The 24,030-nt window shown below is 34.3% G+C and overlaps 2 protein-coding genes across 6 annotated transcripts in view; both read left to right on the forward strand.

Annotated features, from left to right (window-relative positions):
* Positions 1-24,030, forward strand: part of TTC37 (tetratricopeptide repeat domain 37) — an 81,058-nt gene that overhangs the window by 13,432 nt on the left and 43,596 nt on the right. For all 5 annotated transcript variants that reach the window (XM_041752414.1, XM_041752415.1, XM_041752416.1 and 2 more), the window contains 15 exons: positions 705-848; positions 2,127-2,218; positions 2,649-2,724; positions 3,269-3,409; positions 5,654-5,752; positions 5,855-5,963; positions 12,627-12,767; positions 14,571-14,672; positions 16,661-16,800; positions 18,722-18,808; positions 19,062-19,165; positions 19,618-19,744; positions 21,029-21,208; positions 21,523-21,647; positions 23,714-23,967. In XM_041752414.1, coding sequence (XP_041608348.1) covers positions 705-848; positions 2,127-2,218; positions 2,649-2,724; positions 3,269-3,409; positions 5,654-5,752; positions 5,855-5,963; positions 12,627-12,767; positions 14,571-14,672; positions 16,661-16,800; positions 18,722-18,808; positions 19,062-19,165; positions 19,618-19,744; positions 21,029-21,208; positions 21,523-21,647; positions 23,714-23,967 — 1,921 coding nt within the window. The remainder of the gene's footprint in view (positions 1-704; positions 849-2,126; positions 2,219-2,648; positions 2,725-3,268; positions 3,410-5,653; positions 5,753-5,854; positions 5,964-12,626; positions 12,768-14,570; positions 14,673-16,660; positions 16,801-18,721; positions 18,809-19,061; positions 19,166-19,617; positions 19,745-21,028; positions 21,209-21,522; positions 21,648-23,713; positions 23,968-24,030) is intronic.
* Positions 14,719-15,716, forward strand: LOC121489391 (proteasome subunit alpha type-3-like). Its single transcript, XM_041752420.1, has one exon. It carries the CDS (start codon positions 14,794-14,796, stop codon positions 15,619-15,621), a length of 828 nt encoding a protein of 275 aa, XP_041608354.1. The 5' UTR covers positions 14,719-14,793; the 3' UTR covers positions 15,622-15,716.

The raw sequence follows: 24,030 nt of genomic DNA on the forward strand, positions 1-24,030 counted from the left end.
ATTTTAGCTCCTAGTTTTGTTTTCTGTCACTAGAACATCTTTGTTTTCTGTTTCAAACTCTTACCTTAGCAAATAGCTGAAAGCTATTTCTGAAAGCTGTAGCTCTACATATAATTTTTATTCTCGTTGACAGGTGGTATTTAAACATTCTTTGCCACTGTTTATTTCAAGCGTATTTGGTATAGTCACATTGGGGTCAGTGTACTTTCCTACCTTATTATTTCGCTGAAAAATCTCTCAAATAGTGGGAAATGTTATCATAGTGAAGGAAAATGTGAGAGTTGGTTAGGGTGAAGCAATATGGAAATCAGTTTTATGACTTGACCAGTGGCAGTGTGGAGTGGAGGCAGGCAGGATGAATGGGTAGTATGAATAATCTTAAAAAAAAAAAAAGTCTTAGTCTTCTTTTTATACATCATATTTTCAAGGAGCATGGGGAGGCATTTGATGGAGGCATCAAGATTACCTGGGCAGCTTTTAAAAATATGTTGCATATTTTAGACTCCTTACAATTACTGAGCCGGTCCCAACTCCTTCTCTCCTTGAAAAAACTGAAGACCAGAGAGGTTAAGTGGCGTTCTTAAGATTGCCCAAGTAGTGGCAGACCCAGTTTTCCTGACATTCAAGTAGGCAATCTTTTAGTTATTGTTTGTCCATTAGCTTCTAAAATTTAATGATCTGCTCTTTTAATTTTTCTTAATCAGACCGTGTTAAAACAAGAGAAAAATAACTATAATGCCTGGGTTTTTATTGGTGTTGCTGCAGCCGAGTTAGAACAACCTGATCAGGCCCAGGGTGCCTATAAGAAAGCTGCTGAACTAGAGCCAGACCAATTACTGGCTTGGCAGGTATGTAGATTTTTTTTTGCTATGTTATGGTAAAGAATTTTTCATCCCGTTTTTAAAAATATAGGTAACAGCTTTAAAAAAACATTTAAACCGTTATTTATCCCACAGAAGAAAAAAATTTTAAATCTATTGGTCTTCTAAACCTGAACATTAAAACAAAAAGGATGCCAAAGATGCTATTTAACATTATTTTGACATCCAACCCAATGGATTATTTCCAAAAGTGAGGATTGGAATTGAAATATGATTATATAAATCTCTAATTTAATGTGTACATATGAAAGATATGTCAAGAATATTATGCTTGTTTCAGGAAAAGAAATGTATATTAATATGTTTTCTAGAAGTTAAATATAAAAAATTTGCAATTCTGTATATTTGAGTACAAGTAAAATACTTTTTTCTTATTTAATGGTCTTCATGTTTTTCGTTGGTTCTCCAGTGTTTTCATATTTAATAAGATTGTTTAATATCTCAGTCATATTTTAGAAACTGATTAACAGGTATTAGGCTGGGGAGAACATGAACCTGTTTATCTCACATTTATGTGAACGGGGACATGAGTGGAGGTATCTGGTCACACACTTAGATGCCTGCTTTTTTTATGTATTGATTGATTGAAGATACCTGATCTTTCTTTGAAGCAACGATGACAGTTTCCACAAATTACTTGTTTTTTTTTCCTTGACTGTATAAAAGTAGTGTCATATAGTAATGTCTTAAGAGTTAAGATTATGTGATCATTACAAAATATTTTTTGTTGTGAAACACTTCAAATATATTTTCAAAGCTTTTTAAAAAGATTTATTTATCTGAGACAGAGAGTATAGGTATGCATGCATAAGCAGAGGAGGGACTTGGGGAGAAGAGAGAATCCTCAAGCAGACTCCCTGCTGAGCCCGGAGCCTGACACAGTGCCCAATCCCAATGCCCTGAGCTGAAATCAAAAGTCGGACACTTAAGTGACTGAGCCACCTAGATGCCCCATTTCAAATATATTTTCAGAAATAAAGAGTATAGTATAATGAGCTCCTCTGGCTGTTACCTAGCTTCCATAAAAATCCTCACGTGTCAAATACGTGGCCAGTATTTTTTCATCTATACTGTCATCTACTTTCTCCCACCCCTAATTACTTGGAGGTGAATCCCATATTTTATTTGTAAATTATAATTTTCTTTATCATAAATAACCTTTATAGATCGTCACTGTATTTAGCAAAATGAATGTGAGAGCATTAGACGTTTTGAAAGAATAATCTCTACTGTTTCCTATTTTAGGGGTTAGCAAGCTTGTATGAGAAATGTAATCACATAAATGCTAAGGATGACTTACCTGGTGTTTACCAGAAGCTCTTGGATCTTTATGAAAGGTAATCATTTTGGGGGGAAGGGCAAGTGTCTTTAAAAGCTTTAATTAGAATAAACTGATTAAAACTGACATAGAAGTACTCCAAACATTTACTGGGAATTGAGAAGCATTTTTATACTGTTATAGAATCTTTTGATTGTGATTGAAACAGAATCAAAACACTATTAGATGATTGACTAATTTGGGAACTTTGATATAATTTTCAGTTAAGATAATGGAAGATATTATTTCTTAAAACTTTTCTTTTTTAATGAGAGGCTCATTTTATAAAATTTTCCTGTGGTATGAAAGAGGATATGTTCTAATTTAAAGTAGTACCTGACAGTAGTATTATTGGGATATTTTAATTTTAGTATCTTAAGCCCTTGGTTGTTTTCATTAATCAGATTCAAAATCCTTTTTTTTTTTTTTTTTTAATTTTTTATTCTAAGTGTTGACAAACAGAAGTGGTGCGATGTCTGTAAGAAACTTGTGGACCTATATTACCAAGAAAAGAAACATGTAGAGGTTGGTTAATGATTTGGTGGGTTAGTAGACTTCTTTTAATAAAACCATTATTAGAAAAAAACTTTCAGCTTTAGGAAAAATTTTAAAAACTAATATGTAGTATGATATTAAAAGAATCTAGAGAGATATTATAAATTATACTGTTTTGAAACTAAATTAAAATTTGAGTTTTAGTTATTCTAATTTCCAAACCTTTTGAAACTGGGCAGGGATAAATAAAGAAGTAAAAGCATCATCTGTAGAACTTAGTGGCACATTTGTGGTGCATCTGTAGCTGATGCTGTAAGTTATGAGGATTGGGGCATATAGTCATTATTCCTGTTTCCACTCTGATATCTTTGTTGTACTTCTAATATTAGAGGTGTGTGGATTTGCCCAGTCACTTCATTTCCTGTGGAGTTCATAACAGAAGAAGTTTTATGCTGTTGCTATTTTTTATGTATTAGCAGATGAAAAATATTTTATTTGTAGATTCTATTTTTTTAATTGGCATTTTTGATATTTAAGATAAAAAAATCATTAAGATGATTCTTCTCCTTGATAGGTGGCCCGAACATGGCACAAATTGATAAAGACACGGCAGGAGGAAGGTGCAGACAACCAAGAGCTTCAGCAGCTATGGAGGAAATTGACTCAGTTGCTGGCTGAGAGTACTGAGGATCAGAATAATGAGACCCAGCAATTGGTATTGACTTGTTTATTCCCTACAGTTTATATCATGGAATTTGATCATTTAATTGAATTTAGCAAATGGAAACATAATGGTGTAATATAGAAAAGTACTGTTATGTCAAAATTGATATTTTATAAGTGTTCAATTTTAAATTCATAGGGTTTCTTGCTGATTCAGTCAGAATTATTGGCCTGTGGTCTGATGCTACAGAGTGGCAATTAGTATTCAGAGTATCACAACTTACTTCCCTCTGTTCATAAGAATCCACAGTAAATCAGTTATTTAATCACTGTGAAAAAGAAACTGAAATTGTTTTTTTACAAAACTGCTGTAATTTCTAAAAAGTTATACTTACTTAAAAGGCATTTTTCTTTATGAAGTAAGAGTACTAAATTACTTTGAGGTTTAGCAATTCAAAGTATTTTGTTTAAAATATTTACTTAGGGTACTTATATCTAGAAATATTCCATTTTAGTGTATAGATTTTTAGGTAATTAAAAATAATTAAAAAAAAATAAAAATAAAAATAATTTTTAAAAAGCCTAAAATAATCCATTGATTTTGAACTATAACTGAAAAATATCTCCATTCTACTTTTATATTTGTAAGTTTAAAAGTAAACTTAATTTCTTATTATATAGTAAATGGCCTTTCAGCGTATACTTTTAAAATTGAATGGACTTTTTTTTTTTATTTTATTTTTTTATTTTTTTATTTTTTTTGAATGGACTTTTTAAATGTAAGCAATTATAGACTGTATATAGGATGGGAAGTTCGTTTCTTCATATGTTTATTCATTCACTCAATTCCTTTTTTCAGAAAATATTTATTTTATAGAATCTCCTATATATGTCAAGCAGTGTCCTAAATGCTGGAGATAAAAGTAGAAGAATATGATTTGCATTTGTTTTTGTGTTGGTTTATCTGTGTATAGATTTAGTTGTGAGAAAAAAATTGAGCAGTGGCAAAATTAGGTGATTTGCAAACTTCTCTTAAGTCATATCTTCATATTATGAGTTCATTATTTTCCTTGAAAAAGTATGGGTTACCAGAATATCAAACATATACCAAATACCAAAATAAGTCAAATTTGAAAAAAATTATGTGTACTATCTCCTTCATGTAAGAGAACTAATTATGCTTGTCATTTTAAGAATTTATTTTTAACTGTTAAAAATAGGATAAGAGGATATTGGGGGTGGGATTATTTTCATCTTGAATTCTAATGATAATTTTGCTTTCTTTGTGTTCAGAAAAAAATATCACCTGTTTTCTAGATGGGTTAATTTCATTACTATTTTTTGAAACCTCTTATGATAAACTGCGTTTTAGGCTTCCTTTTTTGCAAAATCTGGCTTTATCAGAGGAGTTAAATTTTTCTTATTTATGTAGACTTTCTACCATATTTCACAAAGAAATTTGGAGATAGTGAACTGTATTATGAGTTTTCATTTTAAAGTCATGGAGCCCCTGGATGACCCAGGAATTTAAATGTAGGGCTTTATGATCCCAGCTAAGGTCTTGACATCAGGATCATGAGTTCAAGTCCCATTGGGTGTTCCAGCCAACTTAAAAAAAAAATAATAATGTCATGGAAATTTGTTTTAAAAAAAGGTAGAACTTAAGTAACTAAATAAATGGTATCTTTTAAAGTGCTTGGACTGGGTTCTAGTATTGCTGTTCTTGTTCAAAACATAATTAGGAAGCTTCTTTTGGAATTTTCTTCAATGTCATTTAGTAATACTGGATAAGAAGTGATTTTATTATACTTTAGTCATATTTCTGGTTTTCTTTTGATAAAAGTGTAACTTAACAAATTTATTTTTTTAAGATTGAAGATTTGCTACCATTGAAAATGTTCCAAAGAACATGCTGGTGATTTCAATAGAGGTGTTTTAAAAATGATCTGAGGAGTAGTAGTCACACTGATATATAAGTAAGACTGTATCTCTCCAGTTGACTTACAAAAATATTTTCTTAACTTCAAGATGCTAATTTATAGTTATTTCTCATTAGTTCAGTTCAGTCTCCTAGCCAGTTGGAGTTAGATTATTCCAAAACTTGCATAGACATTTTTTTCCTCTTTGAAATTGTCAGGGCCAGATAATATATAGTATAGTAAAATATGAGACAATAAAATAAATACATTTGTAGTTAGTTAGTTGAGGTGGTATATTCTAAGTCTTATAGTTCAACTATTTATTACATTTGTCATTTTCAGTATGCTACAGATGATATCTTTTTTGTTTGTTTCAGCTTTTAACAGCTTTTGAGAATGCACTGGGCTTATCAGATAAGATTCCTAGTGAAGATCACCAAGTACTTTATAGACATTTTATTCACTGTTTATCCAAAGTAAGTTGATTTAAAATATCTCTAATGTGACTTTTATATTCTAATTAGGAAAGTGTTTACAAGTGTATTTTACTTAGTTTATTTTACTTTTATATTTTCAAGTTTCCTCATGAGACTGCTAGGTTGAAGAAGGCCTGTGAAGGAATGATAAACATCTATCCCACTGTACAATATCCATTAGAAGTGCTTTGTTTGCATTTAATTGAATCAGGTAATTTCTTCCCTATTATATTGTGTGTTTTAGAAATGTATGAACATATGGGAGTGATGTTGCTATCAATCAAAAATTATTTCAGAGCTTACCCTGTGTAAGGTATTGTTTGAATATTTCTGGACATAAAAGGAAGTTTAGTGTATTATCTTTGTGCATGTGAAGAGCCCAACACATGTAGGAAAGTATAGTGATACAGAGGAGTTATGAATTATTGAATTCAATGAAGTCTTTTGGAAGGTGGGAATTGAAGAGAGTCTTAAATTTTCCATAGAAATAAGTAAATGGGAGGAAGTGAAAGGTACGCTAGATGGCATGAACAGATATAGGGGCTGGGTTGCAAGTTTTAGGAACAGTAAAATAGTTTTATTTGTTCTAGTGGAAAGAATAAGATAGATTTTGATTGAGTAGGTTGGACTATATTGCATAGGGCTATGAATGTTGTATGTTCTCAGCGTTGATGTCATGGTCAGCGTGTCACAAGTGCATGGTTATAGATGCTATATTACTGTAAAGTAATGAAGTTTGTGATGATCTCCTTTTTTAATGAAATAGAGGAGATTCAAGTTAAAGAGTATTTCTTAGCTTATGCCTCGTGCTCTTCTTTGTGTCCTTTCTTGTGGGAGGAGAGAGAACTAATGACACCCAGCTTACTGGGAGTTGCCAGAACCTGTGCCTGCGGATGTCTTGTGCCCAGGGCTGGTGTTGAGTCAGTTTACAGCAGGTTGACCCAATTGGTTTTCACACCAGCCTCTGTCCTTTTTTTGTCAGTATCTGTGCTGAATAGATTTTTGCATAATTTGACCGTCACTCCTATCCATGCGTGTATTCAGCTGATGAACACAGTTTACAGAAATGAGTCACTGAAATAGAAATAACAGTGCCAGCACCAATGTGTTAGGGATTAAAAAGTTTGCAGAGCTTTACTATTTTAGTTGTTTTCATTTTGTTGCTAATTGAGTATGCACATGGGAATGCTTTGTATGTGAAGTACTATCACAGGTTTCATAATAGAAAAATTATTGAAAACTTATGCTAGAGGTAACTGAGGGAAAATGCCTGTTGGGAAAGTATTGCCATCTGTATTGGCCCTCCTCACTTTAACTTTCTCTTCCTTCTACTACTTTCCTACCCTCTGGTGTCTGAATTAAAATTCAGAACTGTTACCTTAAATATTGAATTTTTTTTTCTCTCTCCTTCCCCCCAGTAAGAAGTAAGTAGATCCCCTTTACTTTAACTGAGTCAGAGATAGACTTGCAAGAGCACTTTTCACTGATGTGAGAGAAGAAATACTAAATGTTATAGTGAATCAGTTTGTGAAGTATAAAGTCAAATTAATATGGTATGCAAGATAGATTATATAGAAAATAGACTAAGATTGAGTAGACTAAATGATCTTGGGAATGAATGAACTGGGACTTTGATAGTGGCAATAGAAAGTGAAAGTAAGAGAAGAATTGGAAAAAAAAAAAACCCAAGAGATTTGTTAAGAGATAAAGGGAAGGAGAAAATAATTTTAATTTTACCTTTCTTGAAAAGTTGGCCTAATGTGGAATGATCGTCCCTAAGAAAGTTGAGTTGTGGAGAGGAGAGGTTAGAGGACATTGAAAGGGATATGCCCATCTGGCTTGCACATGAGAGATCAGTACTAAAGGTAGACATAAGGTTTGGAAATCCCTTGCATGTAGGTCAGTGAAGTGGAGTGGATGACTTTAGAGGGTGACTAAAGAACAAAAAGCTGAAAACTGTGTCTAGGGTGTGCTGGCTAGCTTGAAGGGAAAGGGAGGGAAGGAGAACATTAGAAAACAAAGAAGCAGAAAGATCTGATGGGAAGGTTGTGGATGTGAAGCAATACAGAGGAGACAAAGAAAACATTTCAGAAAGGAGAACTGTATTGATAGATTGGGCAACAAACTTTACATTAGGAAGTTTTTATTTAGGGTTATCTTTTCTAACCAAAGTGATTGAATCGGAACTTAGATTTTAATGACAGGAAAAGAATAGGAAGAAGTGGTTAGTAGGTATTAAAAGAAGTAACCCGGGGATTTGGCTGACTGCATTCAAGGGAGAGCAGGAGGAAGCATGCAGAGGTATTGGTAGTTTAGAGGAGTAGAAGCTTTGCATTAGTGTTGCCTGGGAGGAGAGATTCAAGAAGAGAGGGCTAGTTAACATTATGACCTTTGCATTGAGGTCAAGGAGGATGAGACATAGTAAGAGACTTTAAGTATGAGGAGCATGCTTGTGAATTTTTGTGAGTTTTTTTTGTTGTTGTTGTTTTGTTTTGTTTTGTTTTTTCCGACAGGGAACAGTTCCAAAATTCACCTAGTTTCTTCAAATTTTAGCATGAGACCCAAACACTCCCAAGATAAATGGGCTGATTTTCATAATTGGTCTCTGGTATCTATTCCTCCCCCTTTTTCTGCTATTCCAAGTGCTATTGAGAAACTAAAGACTGGTGTTTACCCTTTTTTCCTCTATTTTCTTTCAGCTATTAATGGTTTGTACTGTTCTCTCATTCTTTACGTGGTCACATGCCAAATGACACAGGAGGATACTTGAAATTTCTTTTTGAGGATTGGTTGAATGCTTTCTCAATAAACACACATATGCCTATAACATGGATTTGTTGAATAAGCGTGACTCCTATGTTAAAAAAAAATACAAAACTTTTTTTTTTTTAATATTTTTTTTAATTTTTTAATTTATTTATTTATGATAGTCACAGAGAGAGAGAGAGAGGCAGAGGGAGAAGCAGGGTCCATGCACTGGGAGCCCGATGTGGGACTCGATCCCGGGTCTCCAGGATCGCTCCCTGGGCCAAAGGCAGGCGCCAAACCGCTGCGCCACCCAGGGATCCCAAAAAATACAAAACTATAGAAGAAATTAAATCAAAAAAGTCTGTAGAATTTTGCACATGAATTCCATATTTGACAAAGTGTTCTAATAAAGAGATATATAGCAAATGGGTTATACTGAAGGATTAGAGAGTGTCTTGGTATATATGAAAAAAATCATTCTTGGAGATGGTATTTTGCAGAATTGAAAGATAGAAAGGTTTATATCCTGGCAAAGGGGAGTAGATAGGTGAATATTTATACATGTGGTACACCAAGGGAGAGTTTTTTCTCTGTAGAATCATTGGTTGTAAGAATCTGTGGGGTGGAGGTATTCAAGCTTAGGTACTTTCTTAGGTAAAGCATTATTCTGGGGATAGAAATTTAACAGTTAATGCCAGAAGGTAGGAAGCTGTACTTAATGGTTTCTTGTTTTCTTTTCGTTGCTCCCCTCATCAAACTTTCTGTGTATGAAGGACTTGTGAAACTCTGTAAGGTGTTTAAAGGCTGACCTATCCTCCCACAGCGTGCTTTAGTATATGCAGGATTTGCTACTTAACAGCAGTTAATCACTGGGTTCTCTTCCACTGGGGACAGATGTATTTCATTCTCTTTTGTCCTCCATTGCATGTTGAGACTTGAGATTCATTTTCAAAATGTCTCGTTTATAAAGCTTCACATAGCAAGTAGTGAATAGCTTTCACAGTTGTCAGCTGATGAAATGTTATTTCATGTTAAATGACCTTTTCAATTTATTTTATTTTGCTTGATAGTTGAAATGGGGGAGGATAAGAAAGCTTGGTTCTTCAAATACAAATATGAGAGAACTTAAGATTTTGTGCTGTGGAAATATTAGAAAATCCAGCTGAAAATAAAGAAATGAGTATATGCTTTTTTTTTTTTTCCCCAAGCTAGGTTTATTTAAAAGAATAATTCTTTTTTTTTTTTTTTTTTTTAAAGAATAATTCTATAGTGGTGGTCAGTTTCTTTGTGATCTCAACAATTAATTATTTTTAAAAATCACCTTCTTTTTTTTTTTTAAGATTTTTTATTTATTCATGAGAGACAGAAAGAGGCAGAGACATAGTCAGAGGGAGAAGCAGGCTTCCTGTGTGGAGTCTGATGCAGGACTTGATCCCAGGACCTCGGGATCACGACCTGAGCCAAAGGCAGACAGTCAACCACTAAGCAATTTAGGTGTCCCAAAAATCACCTTTTTTGTGTGTGTGTGGTAAACTTTAGGAAACAATTCTCACAGGTATGACTTGTCATCTACCTTGAATCTCTTCAGAACACCTTTTATTCTTGGGGATTTAGCATTCATCAGCCCCAAATCTAGCTTACCTTATTGACAAAATAATATTGTCAAACTTGTTTTAAAATTATTAAGTCTGGAATCTTAGAATCTTTTAGATATTAAAAAGAGCAGATAAGTTAAATGATTTTCTATTAAAAAAGAAATCATGTGTATTTCTTCTCTGTTTCTATCCTCTACATATTATTTAGCTAGTATTCTCAGCAAGAGTTAGTATGGAGAAGAGGATTGAGAATTAAAGCTTTACTATTCCTTGTCTCTACAAAGGATCACTGATGTTGTTGTTACTACTATTGATAATTTTTTGGAACTCTAGAGAAAATTCCTCTAAGTGTTACTTGGTCTTTGTCATACATAGAGTATGTTTCCCAAAGATTAAGACTTTGTCTCCTCAAATCTCTTTTGGTTTCTGTAATTGTGCTCCCAGATGTTAAGGAAAATTTATCTTGTTTTAGAAGTTCTTTGTGTTCTTCTAAGCCTTTTGGAAACTATCTTCATCTACCTACCCACATTTTGTTTACCTATGTAAGTTTTTGGGTACCATGCATATGGATGATCATTGGAATGATGCATGATTGACTTTTATTTCTATCACAGGTGTGTTTTCTATTATAAGGGCAGTTTATGTAGCCAAGTTAACTCTCATGAATTATGTTTCTATGGAGTAAGATAGTTTTGACTCAGATGGCTAGAAATTAAAGGTAAAATTTTAATAGCAGTTTCATTTTCTTTTTTAGAATGGTGAAGATTTTACATTTTTCATAGTAATTCTCAGTCATTACTTATTAACAGACTAAGCCTTTTGGTATGTCAGTTCATAATTGTATTCTTTTAAAGGATCATTGCAGTATTTAATGAATGTCTGCTGTGTATAAAATACCATGCTAATCCCTACCCTCCAGAAGTTACTGTTTAGCTACAGAGGTAGCAAATGAAGGGTGTATATTATAAGACTAGTAATAAGGATGGTATATGGTGTTGGTAAATACTGTGGGGCTTTGGTTCTTAAAGTATGATCTTTGAACCTGTGGCATCAGTATCTTCTAAGAACTTGTTACGAGTGCCGACTTTCATGTCTAACACTGAAATTAGAAACTTTGAGAATGGGGCTTAGCATTCTCCAGGTAATTCTGATGTTTAGTTTAGACAATACTACTGGTTGAAAAGGGGAGGAAAAAAACCCCATTAGTTTGTTTGGGAGGAATAGGGTGTATGGAATTAGGCATTTCTGCTTTTGGAAATTACATTTGTGGAGGCCAAAGTGAAAACATGTTGACAGAGGAAATTCATGTCTAGAAGTATAATAGTGGGCTCAGGTCTTTTTTGTTGGCTAATTAAAAAAAGTAGCATTTCTTTCACTATGTTTTCTTATCTCACCAAATAGTATTGAAGTTTTAATTCTTTAGTCATTAAGAATTCTTTGGATTTTTGGTACTAACTTGAACTTCTGAATCAATTTATAATATCATGGATTATGCATTAGTGTGTATCTAGTTTTGAAAAATTTGAAATATATAACCTAAATGGTAACATGCAAGAAATTTATCTTTGATATCTGTGACTGAAAGAGTGGCTCCACATGTGGCCTGGGGATACATGTTTTATCTAGACAATAAAGTATCAAGTGGCTTTTTCAAACAAATTTGTATTTGTTCCCCATATTTATTGCTTCAAGTTCTAGTTTGTCTCAATTAGTTTTTAAGAATTTTTCTGTGTGATTAAGCAATTTATTAAAGTGCTGAGTACTCTTCAGTCTATTCTCAAAGCAGAAATCATATTTTCAACTTGTTTTTATGCTTTTCTGGGAATTGAAATCCTGAGATTGAGGTTGGAGAAAATGGAAATGTAACAAAGTAAATAGTGTTTTCTAAGCTAAATTATTTTACCAAAATACATTTGAAACAAATATAGGCATTGCATGATTATTACATAGGCTTAGCTGTTAGCTTATAAGGAAAAGAAAGTTTTTGAAAGAATGCAGAAATGTACTACCAAACTTACAAACTTAAGAAAAATGTGACTAAGTTTTTGTACAGTTTCTTGACACATAGCCCGTCTTTTGATCATAGGATTCTGAAAGAATCCACTAGATTAGCACATGGTTGCCCAGGGAGAGAGACTGGCGAAATTACTGCCAAATAGGAAAAGAAGAGCTGGCAAGTAGGAAGCTGTGTGTCTTAGAGTAGTGGCGAGTAGCCGTAGGTTTCTTATTTGAAACCCTTGAATATAACTTCAGGTTCAGTTTGCCTATGGATGCAGTGTATAGAGTGATTTCTACTTCTGATATTTTAGAAGATGAAAAAACATAATTTTTAATTTATTTTTTTTAAAAACATAACTTGAAAAATATATGTTAATATTTTTTTATTATTTGTTGGTCTATTTAAGTTTTGAATTCCTGGAATCAGGATATGGTGGGAGATGCGTACGACAGCATTTGGGATTTAAGTATTTATACTTTGGCAATTGGAAATTTGGAGTATGTATGCTAGTAACTTTTCTTTTCAATTCTAGGCAGTCTTACTGATGAAGGGCAGCAGTATTGTTGCAGATTAGTAGAAATGGATTCCAAAAGTGGCCCAGGCTTCATTGGTTTAGGCATTAAAGCATTACAAGACAAGAAGTATGAAGATGCTGTTAAAAACCTAACAGAAGGTAAGTATACAGTGTAGAGTATGTAACATGAGGTATATAGTTGTAACCACACTCAAGGGTATCACTGCTTGGGGTGCGTTAAATAAAACACAACCCAAGGAAGGGTTGAAAGCAACACTTGTCACAGGTAAGATGGGGAAATAGCCCTCAAGGCAGTGTCTCCCTGTGGGATTAGTACAGGAAGTTTTTATTTAATGTATCCTAATATAGGTAGGGATAGATAGCTGGTTTATACATTAAGAAATATAATATATAGATATTCTCTTCCCCTGCTTAAGACCTTCCACAGGTTTCCAGCTGCCCTTAGGATAACATGTAAACTCCTTCACAAGGTTTGCAAGTCTCTCGAGTCTGATTTCTTGCCTTTTTTTGCTCCCATACTTCTTTTTCAAATATAATGAATTCATATGCTGTTAATTAGAACTTTGGTTGAGCTCCTCATGCTTAATTAGCATGTCAGCATGCTAGTGCATACATTGTATGTTCCAAAAATGGCCAAAAACCCCATCCATAGGAAAAAATCTTAGTGTTGTAATGAGTTAAAGGTAATTTCAGGATCATTCAGGTGGGCTTTGGTGCAGGCTCTCAGCATCAAAGCAGCTCAAACTGGCCCATGCAAGAGGCTATCAGGTGAAATACCTAGTAAGCCCCTGGGTAGGGACTGCTATTCTGTTAAACAAAACACCTTCTTTCCCTGTTTTTGTCCCTTTTCCTCCTCCGTTCTGATGCCTTTCAGCCCTCTGATCTGAGTAATTTCCTCTTATATCCTACATAACATAGTCAGTAGGCAGATATCTTTGGGCCTTTCTTTGAGGAATATATATTGAAGATAGAAGTGAGAAAAATACTCTGGAGTCTCCTTAGGTCTGAATACAACTCTCCCCCTCACTAATTTCAAGACTGAGAAAGCTAATTAAAATCTCTGTATTTTTTTTTTTTAAGATTTTATTTATTTATTCATGAGAGAGACACAGAGAGGCAGAGACATAGGCAGAGGGAAGGAGGCTCCCTGCAGGGAGCCCGATGCGGGGACTCGATCCCAGGATCCTGGGATCTCGACCTGAGCTGAAGGCAGATGCTTACCCAGGCGTCCCTTGTCTCAGTGTTTTCATTTGTAAAATAAGGATAATTTTATTTATGTGTGTTATACTAATATAAATAAATACATATTATATATACATATATACACACATACATTTTTTTCCCTCGTCCTTAGGAATCTTTAACTTAATTTGTGGTATAATGTTTCTGGATGAATTTACGTTCAAATAGAAATGTGAATAGCAAATACAAGCTTAGAGTGGGAGGAGCATTTCCATCCAAGAGCTGAAATAGCCTGAGACCAAGATCACAACTGAAATTCAGGGTAGTTCAGCAAGATGTGAGAATGATGGATGGGATTAGGAAGAGTCAAGAAAGGAGACTGGAGAGGAGCCTTGCACACTTTGGGAAAGAGATTGCATGTTATCCTAAGGGCAGCCGGGAAGGAGATTGCATGTTATCCTAAGGGCAGCCGGTCTTAAGCAGGGGAATTTCATAATTCTGTTAGTATTTGTGGAGATATTCTGGCTACAGTGTAGAGAATGAATTGGAGTGGGTAACAAGCACTTGCTGTGATCTGGGATAAAGATGGTGGAGATAAAGGTGGTAGACAAATGGATTGGGGCATGGAATCAGGATTACGAATGATTATATATGAAAGGTAAGGGAGAGGAGGGGCCAGACTTGGGGAGTAGATGGTGGTGCCATCTGTCTCTGTAGATGTAGAAAGCTTGGATTTTGTGATTGCTTTTATCTTTTTAGGTTTAAAGGAAAGCCCTCTTTGCACAACTGGATGGTATCATCTGGCAGAAGCCCAAATTAAAATGCATAGACCTAAGGAAGCTGTTCTTTCTTGCAATCAAGGTATTGGCATCTATAAGGGTGGCCAACCCTGTTTCTTTTCATATTAAAAGAGAAAGATAGTGGCGTAACAAAACTTACATGCTTTATTTTGTATTTTAAATTACTAATTTAAATTTCATTGATGTGGGGGGGGGGTCCCTTAGGCACTGGAAGGCGGTGGTGGTGTCCGGGAGGTTTCTGCACCATGAGCTCTATCGGTACTGGTTATGACCTGTCAGCCTCTACATTCTCTCCTGATGGGAGAGTTTTTCAAGTTGAATATGCTATGAAGGCTGTGGAAAACAGTAGTACAGCTATTGGAATCAGATGTAAAGATGGTGTTGTCTTTGCAGTAGAAAAGTTAGTCCTTTCTAAACTTTATGAAGAAGGTTCCAACAAACGACTTTTTAATGTTGATCGGCATGTTGGAATGGCAGTAGCGGGTTTGTTGGCTGATGCTCGTTCTTTAGCAGACATTGCAGGAGAAGAAGCTTCCAACTTTATATCTAATTTTGGCTATAACATTCCATTAAAACATCTTGCAGACAAAGTGGCCATGTATGCACACGCATATACACTTTACAGTGCTGTTAGACCTTTTGGCTGCAGTTTCATGTTAGGGTCTTACAGCGTGAATGACGGTGCACAGCTCTACATGATTGACCCATCAGGAATTTCATATGGTTATTGGGGTTGTGCTATTGGCAAAGCCTGCCAAGCTGCAAAGACAGAAATTGAAAAACTTCAGATGAAAGAAATGACCTGCCGTGATGTAAAAGAAGTTGCAAAAATAATTTACATAGTACATGATGAAGTTAAGGATAAAGCTTTTGAACTAGAACTCAGCTGCGTTGGTGAAATAACTAAAGGAAGACATGAAATTTTTCCAAAAGATATAAGGGAAGAGGCAGAGAAATATGCTAAGGAATCTTTAAAGGAAGAAGATGAATCAGATGATGATAATATGTAACATTTACTTCAGCATCTATTTTAAATTTCTATTATAGTCCCATGTAACTCTTTAGCCCTATGGAGTCTTACCTACCCAGTGACCAGTTTTCATTAAACTTTTGTGTTCAAATAAACAAACAAACAAATAAATAAATAAATACATTTCATTATGGTTAAATAATGCCAAGTGTGGATGCATATAGTATGTTTTCTTCTAAACTAACAATGAGTATTTTTCAAAGATCCTTGCACTTGGATTTTGACAGTGTAGGCTTCTGTGGAGGTACTCTTCTTTAACAAGGAAGTTTCTGGTTCATCCAGGACTTTGGGAGTTTTTGATTCCCTTGATGTAAATAAGAGAAGTCTTAGGCACCTGGAGCCTATTTGAATGTGTTCAGATGGGTCAGGTGAGGGGTTAGGAAATCCTATCAAGTGGTTCACTACTTTTGATCTAGCTGGTGGCCTTGCCTCTGAAATAGAGGAAGCAATTCACCCTGGTCCTTTTGAATTCAGCTGCTTTCCCTCAATATCCCTAATTTGCTAAGTTGTTACTGATGCTTTGGCTAACCTTTGTTATGGAGCAGATATAGATAGCCATTGTATTTCAGGATGTTCATGTTATATGTTATGTAAAGATAGATTTTATATTTTTTTTGATTTTTATTTATTTATGATAGTCACAGAGAGAGAGAGAGAGAGAGAGAGGCAGAGACACAGGCAGAGGGAGAAGCAGGCTCCATGTACTGGGAGCCTGATGTGGGATTCGATCCCGGGTCTCCAGGATCACGCCCTGGGCCAAAGGCAGGCGCCAAACCGCTGCGCCACCCAGGGATCCCTAAAGATAGATTTTAAATTTAGATCTGTTCTGTTTTAAATTCAGACACTCCCATAAAGAATTCAGGGAAGAATTTATATTTAGCTCTGAATTATTCTTCATGGATATTGTTTTGGCAATTTATTCGTATTGTAGCTCCATTTTATTATTTATCACTCTTAATAAGAAGAAAAAAGTGAAGTAATATGATTGTCTTCATTCAGATCTCCTTAATTTTTGTCAGCTCTGAAGAATATAGATAATCTTGGTGTGTCTGCTGGCAGTCTTCATCAGAAGAATCTTTGTCTCCGTTTGAAAGCAGAGGCTTTGATTAAACTCTCAAATTATGAATCTTCAGTGGAAGCAATTTGTACTCTTGATCAGGTAGTTTTACCAGGTTTTTCTTTTCAACTTTATTTTTTCCAGTCAACCAGGCATCAACCACTCTCCCTTTACAAGTATTTATTTTTAAACAAATTTTGTGTTAGAGGTATGAATTCATCACATCTGCATTTTCTAAATCATTCACACACTTGGAAACTGCTAAAGTTATTTGCCTCATGGTTAAGTACTTACAATGTTCTTCATATGATGCAATTTATTTCTTTCGTATTGTTCTTCCTGTCTTTTTCTCTTTTGCCCTCTTACATTATTACTACTTGGTTATTATTAATTTGGGATCCTACAGTTTTTCCTCCAGAAAAGATTTCAAAGATTATTCATAAGAACAATGAAGGACACGGTAACTTTGTGGTAGACAGTATTGTTTATTTATTTTTTCAATTTAAGAAAACATAAAGAGATTGATGTTTAAGGAGGAACCTTGTCTTAATGTTTTTGGTTCAAACAACTTGAAAATCCCTTGCAAAAAACTAACTGGTAAATTATGAATTATAAGAATATGGTGCTTTTAAAGATTTTTGTCAGACAGAGGCTATTTTTTATCTAAAATTAAATTATATCACTCAGTTTATTTTGGGGTTTTGAATTTTTAAAATATCATTGTTTAGTATGTTTCAAAGGGCTTTTGCATTTCATAATGTTTCATTAAAATTAGAACAGTTGCCAGCATCCTTCAAGAACTAATATCTTAATTTCTTATTTTCTACTTGCCTCTGCCAATAATGAAAATGAATTTTGTGTGAATGCTTTGAGGAAATCTTTCTAATCTTGTTTTTTTTTTTTTTTTTTTTTTTCTTTTGTGGAAAAATAAAGTTTCTTGGATAGCTAGTGAAGTCCAGGTCTAAAACAGAAAATGTATAGGATGAGCCCAGGATATCTTAGAATGCTAGAAAGCAAGGAAACTATAAAAACCTACTAGAATAATGTTAGAAAGACTTAGGAACTACTATGGATTGATTATCATTGGCTAAAGGGAAGTTTGAGCACCAGTAGCTATAGCAGATGAAAGATATCAAGCATGTTTAAATTCATGTATTCAAAATGATGCAAAAAAGTCAACAAAACATCCTCAATAAATTCTTTGGAGGATGCCAAGGAACCATTTGGAAAGAATCAAAGTGTTTGTCCTGCCTTTCCTTTATGAACTGTTCCTCAGAATAATCAAATAGATAATAAGAGGAGGGAAATTTTTTTGTTGTTGAAATATTCTATCGATAAGGAAAGAAGGAATATAGAATTAGAAAATCACCATTTTGTTATCTGTAATGAATTAATAGATCTAGGTATTATTGAGGATTAATGGTTGCTAACATCATCATAAGAAAGAACCATACGTAACCAGGTGCATGTATGCATGAGGTATTCCTGTCAAAGCATCAAGCCTGATTCATATTAAGTGTTTAGGCCTAACTACTAATTACAGAAGATATAGGGGACCAAAGGACATGTCAGGACCATGAGACTCCATTCAGTAAAATCTGGGCTGTGAGAAATTGTAACAAGTGCCCCTTATTTTTCAACAATTTAATTGTAAGGGAGTAAAAAAGAATGGAAGGGAGCCCTATAAATTAAAGCCCTATAAATTAAAGATATCTGAGGTAATCTAAGCAGGAGGGTAGTGAAATGGGTGGAGGTATGTATGAGAAAAGATTGGCTTTGAGTTAATAATTTTGAAGCTGGATAATGAGTGCATATGGGATTATTATACTATTCTCTAGTTTTTTGAAATGTGTTTGAAATTTTCTCTAATAAAAAGGTTATAAAGAATGAATGTGTTCATAGTGATAAAAATCAAGAACTGTATGTCTTTATTCTATGCTCCTTGGTCATTCTTTAATTAAAGTAAACATTGCTACTCTGTATTGAAAGAGACTTACAGCAGTTCTTTACATTTATTTTCTAGGTTTCTGATGCAAATAATATCCCAGGACTTTTGGTTCTTAAAAGCTTGGCCTATCTGAACAAAGGCTCGTTAGATGAAGCTTCAAAGGTTGGGTTTTTTTCATTCAAACTGGGAATTTTTGAGTGGGGAGGGGAGAGGGAAAGAGAGAATCTCAAGCAGGCCCATGCCCATTGCAGAGCCTGATGTGGGGCTTGATCTCACAACTTGAGATCATGACATGGGCCAAAATCAAGAGTCAGATGCTTAACCAATTGAGCACCCAGGCACCCCAAAATGGGAATATCTTAAAGCCACAAGTGACTTTATTTGGGTGACGAATTGACAGATATCTACTTTATAGATTATGGAAGACCTTCTTTCTTCTTACCCTGACCTAGCTGAAGTTCATGCCCTGGAGGCTTTGATTCATTTTACCAAAAAAGACTATCTACAAGCAGAGAAATGGTAAGGATAGATTTAGACTACTCATAGATCTAGTCATATCTTAATTTACTCTATTTCTTAAAAATTTAAAATGAGTACGTTTGATAAAGATCCGTTTTGTATAAATTTGATCAGTGTAAGCGTTAGTATTTCTAAAAATGTATTTAATATGTAGCACAGTACCTGTAAGAAAACTCCATAAAGCATATGAAATTTAATTGATCATAGTGTCAGTGAGCAGATATAATGTTTGATATGTCCTCCTATACACTTGGCACACTGGTAAAGCTAAAAGGCCATTGTGCTTTTATAAGCTCCTCTTCAAATAATATTTTTTCTCATTATAATCTAAATTCTAAAGTAATAACTTTTTTCTGATATAGCATCTTAGAATCACTCAGACTTTGTCCCAACTAGTTTTGTGTGCATGTGTGTGTGTGTATGCGTCTTCTTACTTCCCTTTGGTGACTTAGCTTTCAGAGAGCTCTTGAGAAAGATGCTGAAGTTGCTGAATATCATTATCAACTTGGGTTAACATATTGGTTCATGGATGAAGAGACAAGAAAAGATAAAACTAAGGCTCTTACCCACTTTCTAAAGGTAAAATAGTGCTTCTATTCAATTCTTAGCTGAAATGGATTAGAAAACCATAAGTAATAATCATACAAGTTATGCACTTAAAATTACTATTCTCTGAAATCTTTTTAATTTTTTAAGAAAGATTTATTTGAGAGAAAGAGAGTGTGCATATGTGCACACAAGTAGAAAGGGGAAGAGAGAGAACCTCAAGCAGCCTCCATGCTGAGCCTGGAGCCCGACTTGGGGTTTGATCTAACAACCATGAGATCACGACCAGATTCAGAATCAGGAGCCACATATTTACCTGATGGCATCACCCAGGTGCCCCTGAACTGATTTTTTTTTTTTTTAACTAGACTGTTTTTGATATTTGATCTCTCACATATAAAGTTTTGTGAAAAATGTTATATGGGTTTTTAAGGAGAAAATAAAAATATAAAAGCTACTTATTAAAAAACACATAGAAAATGAGACATAATTATTTCTAGAAAAGAATATTGTTTTTAGGTAATTTCCACTGTAATAGTATGGGCATATATACTTTTAGATGTTTAATTTCTTTTTTTTTTTTTTTTAAATGATTATTTATTTATTTATTTGACACAGAGAGAGAGAAAGAGAGCACACACAAACAGGGGGAGTGGGAGAGGGAGAAACATGCTCCTCTCTGAGCAGGGAGTCTGACTTGGGGCTTGATCCCGGGACCCTGAGATCATGACCTGAGCTGAAGGCAGATGCTTAACTGACTGAGCCACCCAGGTGCCCCAGATGCTTAATTTCTTATATTTTAGATATTAAAGATCTAAAAGTCTTACCTTCTTATCTTGATTCACCAAAGAAGATTAATGTAATAGTAACTCTAACTTCACATTTCTTTTTAACAAAGATACAATATTTTTACATTTGTTTGCATTCTATAAGCAATGATAACCAGCTTTCCTGTTGCTTTAAATCTTACATTAAAGAATGTGTTGGGGGATCTCTGGGTGGCGCAGCGGTTTGGCGCCTGCCTTTGGCCCAGGGCGCAATCCTGGAGACCCAGGATCGAATCCCACATTGGGCTCCTGGTGCATGGAGCCTGCTTCTCCCTCTGCCTGTGTCTCTGCCTCTCTCTCTCTCTCTCTCTGTGACTATCATAAATAAATAAAAATTAAAAAAAATTTAAAGAATGTGTTGGTATACTTTGGTATGTTTAATTACAGTGTCCCATTTTTCTTTTAATCTGTGTATTTATTTTTTGTGTTCTTAAAAAGAACCACCCAGGCAAACCTTAATACTGTGTTGCTATCAATCTTTATTTCAAAGGCTGCCAGGCTGGATACATACATGGGCAAAGTTTTCTGCTATTTAGGTCATTACTACAGAGATGTGGTAGGAGATAAAAACAGAGCCCGTGGCTGTTACAAGAAAGCTTTTGAATTAGATGATACTGATGCTGAATCTGGAGCTGCAGCAGTTGACTTAAGTGTGGAACTTGAAGAGATGGTATGTCTAATAACTTAAACACTTTTGTTTTTTTATCCTGAGTATAGAAATAGAAATATTTTTATATGTGGGTACTTGAAAGCTATTATTTTTATTTTTCTTTGTAGATGCAGTAGAAATATTTTTACCAATGTTTATAAATTTTCTTTTCACTAATGAATTGTTTCATTGGTGTTCATCATTTACTGTTGAAACTGTAGTCAGTATATTCCAGTGTAAGTTTAAAAAAAATTGGAAGTGGTAAATGAAAATAGGTTTGGGTACTTTACATGGGTGTTGTGTATTTTTATGATATTCGGTAACTCTAATTTCAGGAAACAGCCTTAGCTATTCTAACAACAGTAACTCAGAAGGCAAGTGCTGGAACAGCAAAATGGGCCTGGCTTAGGCGAGGACTATACTATTTGAAAGCTGGTCAACATTCTCAAGCTGTGGCTGAGTAAGTCACTTTATTATATTTAAACTGTCAGCGTATTGGTTCCTTATAAATTAAAGTCTATTTATACCCCAAGTGGATTTTACAAGTTGCCTCATTCCAGTTATATTTTGAGAGAAGAAATAGCAAAATTTATTTATAGTTGAATGGTTCTCATTATCTGCAAGGCACTGAAATTGCATAACTGAATTAAATGATGTCCAGTTGTTAAGGATAGCCATTCTAATGAAGTAAGGTCTTCCTACTATTATAATAGGTTATCAGTGGAAACAGGAAATGCTAGAAAGCAGACGCTGATGCCTTTGTTGTTTTCCCACTGATATTCTTTGCTTTGGGTCAGGAGGTGCATTTTACAGCTTAAAGTGCCTATGGACCGGCTCGTTTTTTTAGTCATTTGGTATAAACTATAAACTACTTAAGAACAAATGAAATAGAGGAGCCTCACTGGTTCAGTGGGTAGAGAATGCTATTCAATCTAAAGGTCATCAGTTTAAGCCCCAACTCTATTGGACATAGAGTTTACTTTAAAAAAGGAATAAATAGAATATATTTAATAGTAATAAAATATAATAATAGTAATATATAGGTAAAGAGGATTAAGTGGTACAGATTTCCCATTATAAAATAAAGCACAGGGATGAAAAGTGCAGCATACAGAGTATAGTCAACAATATTATAATAACTTCATATGGTGACAAATGGTAACTCTACTTATCATAGTGAACATTTCATAGTGTCTGTAAATTTCAAATCAGTGTGTTATACACTTGAAACTAATATAATATTGTATGTCAACTGTACTTCAATTACAAAAAAATTAAAAACAAAGACTTTCTGTTTACCAGGAAATGTACCAGAGCATTGACATTAGCTAGCAATGAGAATATAGCATCTCTCTATCAATTTAATTAAGTTTATAAGACCTCAGTCTGCATATAGAGTTTTTTGGTTATACTATAAGAGAAAAATTTCATTTATTACTATAATCACACTGAAAACTTAAAGTTAATACTTAAGTGTGAATGATCACAATTCACTATAAGCTTTGTATATTTTCTTTTTAGAAAGGATTATAAAGTACTTTTTTCCAAACCTAACAAATTGTTGTAGCATAGTTATTTTTTTCTTCTAGTTTGTGAAAACATTAATAAATATATATATTTGGATCAAGATAAATTCTGATTTATGTGAAAACATTAACAAATATAAACATTAACAAATAAATATATTTAGGTTGAGATTAATTTTCTGATTATGTAAATTCCTAGAATCTGGTAATATTTGTGTTTTTTTTTTTTTTTTAAATTTTTAAATTTTTTATTTATTTATGATAGTCACAGAGAGAGAGAGAGAGGCAGAGACACAGGCGGAGGGAGAAGCAGGCTCCATGCACCGGGAGCCTGATGTGGGATTCGATCCCGGGTCTCCAGGATCGCGCCCTGGGCCAAAGGCAGGCGCCAAACCACTGCGCCACCCAGGGATCCCATATTTGTGTTTTGATGACACGATCAGTATGGGGGTTATTAATTGTCATGAGGCATATGGAGATACATACCTATTCTGGTGGGAAACTGGGATTCTCCCAAATAGTCAAGGAAAAAAAGTTCTGGTCAGCACTTGTTCAAAAAAGTATTTTGTTCTTACTCATTCCAAATTTGGAATAAAATTTCTTAGTATTAATATGGAAGTTATAAAAAAATAAATTCAAGTTACAAAAGGAACAGGTATTCCTGCTTTATTTTTTTTTTTAAGATTTATTTATTTATTAGAAAGTGCATGATGGGAGAAGGAGGGGCAGAGGGAGATAATCTCACACAGACTCCCTGCTGAGTGTGGAGCCCAAGATGGGGCTCCATCCCACATCTCCGAGATCATGACCTGAGCTGAAATCAAGAGGCGTCACTCAACCAAGTGAGCCACCCAGGTGCCCTGTATATCTGCTTTAAATAGCACTTTTATAAATAGAAGAAACCATGGGTATATGTGATTCCATTGAATTACTTATATTTTCTTTTCAAATATGGGAAGTAGTTTAATTTCAGTTCTCTTACTATTTACTGAAATTTTAGTTTACAGGCAGCATTAAGGGCAGACCCAAAGGACTTCAATTGTTGGGAGTCATTAGGAGAGGCCTACTTAAGCAGAGGTGGCTATACCACAGCTTTGAAATCCTTCACAAAAGCCAGTGAGCTGAACCCAGAATCCACATACAGTGTGTTTAAGGTTGCAGCAATACAGCAAATCCTAGGCAAATATAAGGAGGCGATAGCTCAGTACCAGCTGATCATTAAAAAGAAAGAAGATTATGTGCCGGCTTTGAAAGGTAATTTTTTAATAGCTCCACTTTTGTATTACTGAAGTATAAAATCTTTGAGTAAATTTCCTA

This window comes from Vulpes lagopus, chromosome 4, assembly GCF_018345385.1.
Source record: "Vulpes lagopus strain Blue_001 chromosome 4, ASM1834538v1, whole genome shotgun sequence".
Classification (NCBI taxonomy): domain Eukaryota; kingdom Metazoa; phylum Chordata; class Mammalia; order Carnivora; family Canidae; genus Vulpes; species Vulpes lagopus.

Excerpts from the sequence above, each read along its gene's own strand:
- LOC121489391 (XM_041752420.1), top strand. The coding sequence starts at position 14,794 with ATGTGGGGGGGGGGTCCCTTAGGCACTGGAAGGCGGTGGTGGTGTCCG.